At 44.2% G+C, this 9,896-nt stretch overlaps 1 protein-coding gene across 1 annotated transcript; it reads left to right on the top strand. All coding sequences in view use genetic code 11, as the record gives it.

The window, feature by feature from the left end:
- Positions 1 to 1,755: 1,755 nt before the first annotated feature.
- On the top strand, positions 1,756 to 9,710 carry EGR_05787 (Sestrin; the record flags this gene model as incomplete). Its single annotated transcript, XM_024495036.1, has 12 exons — positions 1,756 to 2,091; positions 2,448 to 2,573; positions 3,076 to 3,246; positions 4,536 to 4,706; positions 5,299 to 5,562; positions 6,157 to 6,296; positions 7,135 to 7,198; positions 7,591 to 7,747; positions 8,035 to 8,171; positions 8,886 to 8,995; positions 9,305 to 9,539; positions 9,618 to 9,710. 12 exons carry the CDS (start codon positions 1,756 to 1,758, stop codon positions 9,708 to 9,710), a joined length of 2,004 nt encoding a protein of 667 aa, XP_024350499.1.
- Positions 9,711 to 9,896: the final 186 nt, after the last annotated feature.

Raw genomic sequence — 9,896 nt, 5'->3', positions numbered from 1 at the left:
TACCATTTCGCCGCAGACCCTTGCACTATAAACAACACGAAACCTAAAACATTATTTAACTTGTTTTAAAGAGTTCTTGAGATTGCCATACAATGCTTAAAATTAGCAAAGACACTTGCGTTTCCAAGAGGGGGTGGTTAATGCGGATAATATCTGCACGTTTTTTCGTAAAATGTAAGATGTTTTAAATTTAAAAGCAGTTTTAAAAATGCTTGCATGCGTTTATTGCATTTTACTAATTGATTACAAATTTTGGGACTTTTATTTCACATTTAATAATTAATCGCTATTTAGCCTTTTCGTAATGTCATTAATCAGTATAGAACGTGTGCGTACAAACCTGTTTATTCATTAGTGCATGGTTCGCTTCTCCGGCCTTCGGTGTTGTTGAAATTCTTTTAGTAAGCATCTAACGTTTCCATATCATAAGGGACACGAAAGTCCTAATTCCTGTGCGATTTTTGGGCTAGGTTTGTTTGGAGAACACTTTTCTTGGTTCATGTGCATTTTGTGCTGTATAAGTGACTTCAAACCTTAATAAAATACACTTGTTAAACAGTTATGCTTTCTAGCGAACATTATTTAGGCCTTCAAAGCATTTTTTATTTTGCTTGCAATAGGATAGCTGTTTCTCCGTAGAATTAACCAAGACGATTTTCCTTAGCATTCTTAGTGACCTTTTTTCTGGAAAATGACCATTTTTCGATAACGTAATTGCTCATCCTTTTGTTATTTTCCTGACCGTGCTGACTTGTTGGATTTTGTACTTCCATTAATGGAGCCAAGTGCTAGTCAAGCCACTTGTTTACTTGAATCTATTTGGACTCTGTTGAGGTGCCTTTTACTCAAGTATACTTTTTTACAATCCCCGTATTTATACAGTGTTTCTAGATAACCCCTATTCCTTCCAGTATACCCTTTTATAGCATAAGTACTTTTGCTTGTGGATGGACTTTTTAGTAGTTGGTCGTATAATTTCAATGCCGTTTTGGAGATACTGCCAAAACTCTTCTCTTAGTCATAATCTTGCACCCAAACTTCCTAATTTTAATACCTATACGTGCATTGAACGTATGCATCACACTTTATTCATAATGTTGGACCGCATAATTTTACGAAAACGTCTGGCATATTTTCGTATTGCGGTGTTTGTAAATTTGTACATTTATACTTTCTTTGCATTCCCAAAGTTGAAGGTGAATTTTTAAAACACTTAATTTAGGATAGTCCTGATTTTACTTCACTGCACGCACACATCTAAAATTTTAATTTCTTTGACTTCGCCTTTTATGATTTATTCAACGAATCGCCTCTCCCCTTGAAGCCTGTAAGGATTTCACATTTGGCCTATGGTGACATTTGACTCTAGACGCAAAGTTAGTTGGAACATTATCACGCTCGCTTTTTGTCAACAGCTTTTGGTCTTACGCGGAGCTCTTCTTAGTGATTAAAATTAGGTAATCGAGTCCCACAGTTGGCCGAGTTAACTGTTTTAATCGCGTATTTTCTACGATCGCCAGAATAAATAATTTGCTTATGTATCACTTCCTATTTATTACGTTGGAAGCTTGATTACCCAAATGCATGCGTACAGTTAATATCGCACCGGTTTTTGCAGCTGTTCGGTCCAAGATATCATTATGAGCTAACAATTCTGAAATGATACCTGATTTTGAGTTTATTGAAACATCGCTTTTTGTTTCGTAAACGTAAACCCAGTACCCACGTAATTGTAACTGTCGAAGGAACACAGCGATGCTCCGAGATCTGCAGCGCATCTCCCTTGATTTTGCCAGTCGGTCGGTGGACTCATTGAGCCTACTGCAGGGCTTCAGCCACCGCGAATTTACTCTACGCACAGAGTGGGCGCAATCGGTGCAACGCGTCATTGACTCTTGGTTCTTCGGTTTCGGCAGCCCCGCTGTGGCCGGTTTCCTTGAGTCCTACAGTCAGGATAGCAATGGGACCACTGTGGACACCTCCATGCACCACAACATCCTTTCTCTGATACCCGACTTTGCGCGGGTTATTCAGACATGTCCTCTAAGAGATGTGCGTGATTTCTGCCAGACCATCATTGAGGACTTAAAGGTAAGTTTGTTTAGATTTTCATGACCTTAGAGGTTGCCTGTGGGATCCTGTTCGTCTAGCTGTAATTCTCTGCTAGTGACTTTCCTGTTTATCCTACTTCAGTAGTGTATATGCACAAGTATTTCATGCAGATAAAGGAACTTATCTCTTCCAGCCTGTGCCGATCTCTAATATGGTTTTTAGTCAAAAAACGGGGTTCGATACTGCCATTCCGATTGTCTGTGTGTCTATCATCACGAATTTAGCCGATACGGTGATGTCCAACATTTATCCAACTCTGGAGCTGAGTTGATGAAGTGAAATTTGCCTACGCCGATAGGTCATTTATTCATCCTAATTTTCCACTTGCTTTGCAGAAAAAGAAGCACTTCATATTCGAAATACCCCTTCAACTATCCCCATCCTACTCCTTCTCCATGGACGATCTGCCCCATCTTAGGGTCATCTTCGAAGAGCCTTACGATGACGATCCCATGTTCTCGGTGAGTTATCAACGTCTACATATGTTCTCATTGCATGTGACGGGCATATTATCTCACGAGTTTTTCACTCCCCCAAAAAGTGTTTGGTCTTGATGTAGCTGATTTTCGGTGCGATTGTACTTGGCAGAGATGGCGCCATGGTAATCTTGTGCAGTTGGACTTAATTTCCCTGCTAAGTCATAAAAACTAAGCACACACGCACGCACATGCGCACGTTTTTTATCGTATTATTTTGTAGGATTGGAAATTTAGAGCGTTCACTGTTCCTCTTCACTTTCACCTGTAAAAAGTACATCACGTCATCTTTTTCTTCCTCCTGCATGCGCTCAATACTTCGTCGCCTCTTTATTGCTTCTCAGACGTCACTTTTCATTCCCAAACTTGTGATTCACATCGAGCAGACAATAAATTCCTACCCAGTCAACATAATGTCTATTTAATAGGCTTATCAAACTGAAATTCTATTTTATCAAATGCAGTTGTGATGCCTTTTGTGTTACAGACCTACGTTCTCTTCTGCGAGTACTGGTACCGTTGGGGTCGGTTGGACAATTTCATCCAAATCCTCGGCTGTCATCCGGAATTTCTTGAGCCCTTCATCAAGGTTCATCAGTGTCTTTTCACTGGAGACCTCTCCCTCCCCTATCCTGTGCGCTACTATCTGGCCATTCTGGTAGGTTTCGCTCTCTACACATCCTGCTTGATACCGTAATGGTGTCCCTTACGATTCGGTTCCTGCGCTGCTAATCTCTTACCTCCTCTCTTCTTTCTGCCGGTCCGTGCGTCTGATAACACCTTCATAGGCGATGAAATTGGCGCTACATCGGTTAAAAGGCGGCAGGATGCGCTTGACAGGGGGAAAGGCACCTCTGTTGTCAATGCCTGGCATATCTTGGAAGCAATCGTGGCAAGGCTGTCAAATGCCCTGTCCATCACTGGTTACCTTTTTTTTCCAAAGTAACCTCCCTGGTAATGCAAATAATTTGTGATGCAAAATATATGTAAGAATATGTGCGCCCAGATGTGTTCACCCATTTCTTCTTTTAACTTATTGAGACATTTCAGCTCTTGCGCGTCAGTGATTACGTCGGTAAGAGCAATTTACTTAAACGTGAATTCCGTCAATCAGTAAAATTACCATGTGTTCGGTAGTAGTTATTCACCCTGGCAATCCGATCCGCCACTTCCACACTGCCTTCTTTGTGGGACTGCCATCAGTCCACTTGACACCTATTCAAATCGGCTATCTTCGAATTTGGCCACCTGCAACACAGTTTTTGGACTCTAATCTCACTTTATTTTCGCTGTCCAGACAGTACTCTGACATTTGCATCCTGTTAAGCGCATGATTACTTATTCATCAAAACAAGCTGCTTGTTTGTGCTCCTCTTGGTCCCGTTTTTTTGTGTATCGCATTACCAAAGTTCACAAACCATTTGTTCATTCATCTGTCAGGTTGCTGTCAATTTACGCGTTTTTAATTTTCGCGAAACGTGCCTTATGAGCAGAATACCTGAGTAGCATTGGCATTAAATCTTGTGTGTCCACTTGAATTGGGACTTTGAACCAATCCACCCACCAACTATCCTAGGCTAACTCGATGGAGGGCTCCACCAGACGACCGTACCTCTGGTTTTTTTAACAGGCGGGCGGGCCCCCTGCATTATCGAGTGGCCGGCGGCGGCCTGACTGCATATGTTCCTTTGTCCATGCATTTTGTAGGCGTCTCGAGATCTACACAATCATTGCAAATGCCATTCCGTTACACATTTTTCGGTAGCCACTCATCTACTCTTGCTTATTCCAAAGTTGTTTGGTAATCACATGATGATTTTATCACGGTGGGAAGATTTTCAAACTTCACGACACTTCTGTTTGCGAGTTGCCATTTGTAGTAATTCAATCGGCATGGTTTGTATGCTCGACAGGGAGTGCGTTACTTTCATTTGCATTCACCTCCAGGCTGCGGCAGAGCTGCGCTGTCCCCAACTCGTCTGTCTTTTTGTGCGCTACTTCCTGCAAGCCGGTGGCGAGTGCACCTGGCTTGAGAGTCTCTCACAGGCGCCGTCTCGCTGGTTCCAATTGAAGCACCTCAACCACAATTTGGCTCACTCACCCTGGAAGATTACCGCGGTAAGTTGGATTTTTTATGACTCGCACTCGCGGTATTAATAATAATGATAATTGAATAAATTCACCACTGTCTGTGTTTATGTGTATGTGTTTCGTTTGAAAAATGGCCTGGACGCGAGGGAACAACACCGCCGTGATGGAATTTAGCTTGGAGGTCCTTTTATGAATGCACCTCTTAGAAGTGATGTAAGACGTTCCGATTTTGATCCAGTGTCTCGTCATAGTGGCTTCAGGTTCACTACAGGATCTTATTTCATGTGGCCGCTAGCGTAATTTTGTGTCGGATGTTTGTCCGCGCTTGTGGCTACGGCTAATGATGGTCCCTCATACACCCTCGCTGACGTTTTCCCCCATCCACATAGCTTCGGTTAATTGGTACTACTTTTTTTTACCTTGCAAAACTTTTCAAATGCCAAAGAGAATGCTTCCTAAGCCTTTGATTTGAGTAATTAATTAGATGAATAAACTAATTGAACTGTTACAGATGTGTGGCAGTAATGACGAGGGTGTTACGTTAGTAGTTGCAGGTAGTTTTACTTTAGCAGTATGCATAGACCACGAATAAGTGGAATACTATTGACCCACCTGGCAGGACGACATCTACCAGCTGACGCGTGGTGACGAGGCCGTGGGCCGGGGCGAGAAGCTCTCCCTCTCCGAGCTGATGCATGCCGTTGCCATAGTGACGCATGTTCACGCACTGGCATGCTTCGTGTTCGGGGCTGCGGTGAGACCCGAGCTGGAGCACATCTGCCCCTCGCCCTACCAGCCTTGTGTCTATACCACAGCTACTACCGCTGCAGTCGCCGACCCTGCCTCCGCCTTCCCCATCGTCGGCCCTGGAGACAAGACTTTTGTACGTTCCTCGCTCCCCTTCCCCCTTCCATTTCATACACCATATAATGCAGTAGAAGGATCACCTTTTGTTGAGTCGAGATGTTGATACGGTCAGGCCGCAAATATAGAGAGATGAGGGATTTTTCCCAAGTTGTGTCACCTCTAAACGCCCTTTGAATCAAATAATAAATCACTTGATGCTACATTTACTAACTTCGATGCCAACATTTTTGGAATTCATGGCATGCCAAGTCTTCCTCAAGAAGTATGTTAAATTGCACAAAGTGCTATTTGAATTCCACATTTTTTGGGAAAAGTGGTTTGTAAAAGTGCAACGGGAAAACCAGGCGTGTGCATGCGTGCTACAGCTGTCTGCACTTTAACGAAGACAAGGCACCAATAGTTATATCTTTTGTCCAAATTTTTATTAAAAAGGAAAGAAATGGGTTCATCAACAAGTCGAAGTTTTAAACGCATGTAAAAGTTTGTCCTGCTCTATTCATTTCTCCCCATTCCCTTCCAACCTTTGATTTAGTCCACTCCACATTAGCACTTACCACGTCCTCTAGTGGAAACTCTAGGGTAAGGTCTCATTGCTTCGATTTGACACCAGTACACTCGCACAGTCGAATTAATCAGTTCAAATAGTGCTTGGAACTTAGAAAAAGATGTGATTACCCGGATGTCTTCGTCCTCACGACATGGCTCGGTTATCACTCGTGTCGCACACCCTTGGTTCCCGGGCTCAGATAGGTAAGTGAAGGCGCTGGAGTTGCAAGAAGCCACAGCAGCAAGGTAGAACATATATGTCCAACCCGCAGAGGGGCTTAGACGCTACTGACATGCCCTGAAGGCCATGCCACTTGGCTACAATACAATCCGTGGGGACTTGGGTGGCCGCGTGGTCAAATGCAGAGTGAAGCCAACCGTCAAAGTGAAGCTGGTAGAGCTTTTTAATTAAATGGGTCTGTAATCCATTCTGCCCTTTGTACTGTGATAACTTCATGTTCGAACAGCTCTCCCAAAGTGCCAGCATGATTTATTTCATCCAAAGTCCTTTCCCCCTGTATGTGTGCGTGAATAGCTTTGACCTGGGATGCATTTTACGCTAAATTAAGCTTTTACGATGGCAGCATTATACCCTAGCTAGGGAATAAATTATCTTCTAAGATCACTTTTTTCCTCCGAAAGTTTTTTAGTCCATTCAATGTCGTAAATGCGATGCCGGTTCTACGGGCTGTAATGTGTGGTCTTTCGACCTCGTCAATCCCCTCTTTGATCTTTTTACAATTACGCATGGCAAGTGTGAACGGATGACCTTTTTTCCCAAAATCCACACGTTACTGACGTGTTGCCAAATCTAATCAGCAGTGAGGGAAGGGTTGACAAATTGCTGCACACCTTTCTACTTCCAGACGGACTCCACTTGAAGGCCATTTACTTTAATGGGATCTTTTTGAACTGAAGGACGTTTTGCCAATCGCGAAACGCTTCTCCAAGTGTAATGATAAGGTGATATTTTAGCGCCTCTGCTTTTCCAATGCTGTCCATTCAGTTGCCTGTACTATTAACGTGTTTTTTGCACTTTTAGAGGGCAGCCTCCTTTAAGTTGTCCCCTTTCCGCGGCCGATTTGGACTCGCTGAAATTGGGTCTTGTCAGTAGCCATGGTGAAGAGCTCAGGATTGGAGCAGTTCCCTTTTCCTGCAAAAATAACATTTAATTATAGATAGTGGCGCTGTACAGGTGGACTTTTACTCATTCATTCAGTGATGTATGGGTGACACTTAGAAGGAGAGGGGTCCGTTAAGCCCCAGTTTTTCAATGAAATATATTGCAGGTCAAAAGGAATTTATCTAAATTTGCTTTCAAATAAAGGAACTGGGGCAACAGATTTGGGGTTGCCTGGAAGTTCCTTGCTCTGTGGAATCCCTTTTAATTCTAGATATTAAGGCAGTATATTTTATGAGCCATTCTGAAACCATGGCCTGATATAAATGCTAGATTCGAGCTCTTCCGATCAGTTTATCTTCTTTTATCGTGCTCAAGATCTTGATGAACGAGCAGCACTACAAGGATCGTCAAGCGAAGGCCTCGGATCACCTCGTAAAGCTGCTACAATCAGAGCCTGACGAGTGGGACGGTCATGGCGACGACGAAGTGGTGGCCGAGATCTTCCAGTCCTACGCCAAGTCGACGGCAGAGCGTGAGTTCCTCTCAATAGATGATGATGGACTTCTGTCATCCCGACTTGGCTGTTGATGGAGCTTATATAGGCTGAATCGGATGAATTTGTTGTGTCTTGCCGGCAATGCTATAAGGTGTGCAGCTCTGCAAGTAATTATGATGGGCGTTAGGGTGAAATCGGGAATGCAGTTCCCGCCACACCGCGTTAGCTATGCATCGTCAGTATGCGATGTTGTGACTGAAGTGGTGTTGTCAGAGTAAGGGTGTGACACCGACTTTTTATCCACTCCACTTTTGGCTTTTCAGTGAATTTGACAGCGGTCTGTGAGAAGGTCGTGGCATCGGACAACTTCACATTGGAGGAGCATCCAGTTGTGACAAAGTTCCTACCCTTCCCGGGTAGTTATTTTGTGGACTACTTCGGTTCGCCTTTCCTTCTCTCGGTGAGTTGGCGGTCGCCAACTGGAAATTGATATTCATCCCACCCATTCAACGCTCCAGACGGTTTCTCCGGTCTGGTCTGTGCAGAATCAATTTAACCACTTATCCAATTTTGCCAACATTTTTACCAGTGCAAAGATGTTCATCGCCTTCAGCTCTGCATACTCCACCGCCCTGGTATTACGTTGTGGAAATTGGAGTTGCCACTAGCGAAGGACTTTTCAAGCTGTCATTTGTACTCAGTCTGAGGAAGCTTTACATTTGTGTTTGTAATGTACACGACGGAAGTCCTATTCTGAGGGGACTGTGAAGTATAAACCCCTAAGTGGCGGTGAAATGGGAATCCCCGAATGTGGTTTCGTCATTAGCTAACCTTCCACTTGGTTTTGTAAAACCAAGACAATGTGTGATGTCTTTGTATGTTTTGCTTGTCATCCTGCTTTTGTCGCCCTTCGTGTGTGTGCGTGTGCATACGATGGAAAATGTATGTAGCCTTCATTGCCACTTTTATTGGTGTTCTTTCAGACATCGGGCTTTGTAAGTTGCGGCTTCGTAGTCGTGTTTTCGTGTTTAGATCTTGTGTAGTTTTCAATCCACTATTGGATCCACTTTCCCTAGTCCGACGGCTACTGAGGCAGTAGAGTACCCGCCCACTTTAGTGCTGTTACAATCTTGCTCCACAGCTGAATTTCGCGTTATTGTCTTTTGCATTGCAGGAGTTTTCGTGGATGGAAGAAGGCTGCCCTCTTGTGGATCATCTGGCTAGCTCCCTTGGAAGTTTGCTCGACGAGACCTTTCAAAACGCCTTCGAGTTGACCTACAACACGTAGGTTTTTGTGTTCCCCATTTTTCACTCCTTTTTTATTTCGTCAGCAGTACTGATTTGGTACCCAACGCGTGCACTGATACCGAGTTGTAAATTTTCGTGTTTGTGAATGCTCCTATTGTTTGCATCAACATTCGTCTCGCGGCGACAGGTTGGTTGAGGCAGAATGAGGCATACATTCCACACGGTGACTTTACGCCACAGCACTCTGAATGACTGCTGGGCTTGGGATGGTGGATTGCAGGCTTGGAATCTACGCGGTGGAGGACTCGAAATGCTCGGGCTGTAGTGCTTTCTTTGTGGCTTCAGATTGAATGAATACAACGACGTCAACACCTCGAGTCTGCGTCACACCCTCTGGTTTTTCGTGCAGAGCGTTTTCGGCGCCTGCCACGAGGACCTGCGCTACGAACACGTGCTCAAACTGCTCTCGTTAGAGCAGCGCTGTTTCCTCAAAGTCTGTGCTACACGACCCTCCGACCTGATCGCCTATCGGCCCACCGCTGGCCGCGGGATCTTTGCCGCCCTTAGTGCGCCCGAAGTCGTAAGTGTGGCAAACACCGTCCTTGTACTTGTGTTACTTAATTTAAATGAGTAGCCAAAATGCAACATGTTCTTTTAGGTTCACGTCATGATCTTGATCATGGAGGCGAGGAAACAGGCCTGTCTTTCCTACGCTCTCCGTGCCATTTCACAGTGTCAAACGCGTCGATGAGTGCTTCCACACCTACCCATACACATGCGCGAAGATAAATGAGAGCAAATAAAAAACGAAAATTATTATTGCTACTAATATCATCTGTCGATCTAGCTGCATTTCGCCTCGCATCATGCTGTGTCTCGTTACCTCTTTCCCTTCTGCCGTTCCTGTTTGCATGCGTACGTGCGTGTGTATGTGTTC

This window comes from Echinococcus granulosus (assembly GCF_000524195.1).
Source record: "Echinococcus granulosus chromosome Unknown EG_S00046, whole genome shotgun sequence".
Taxonomy (NCBI): domain Eukaryota; kingdom Metazoa; phylum Platyhelminthes; class Cestoda; order Cyclophyllidea; family Taeniidae; genus Echinococcus; species Echinococcus granulosus.
Note: the sequence above shows the minus strand (reverse complement) of the source record. Positions and strands in the feature narration are given on the sequence as shown.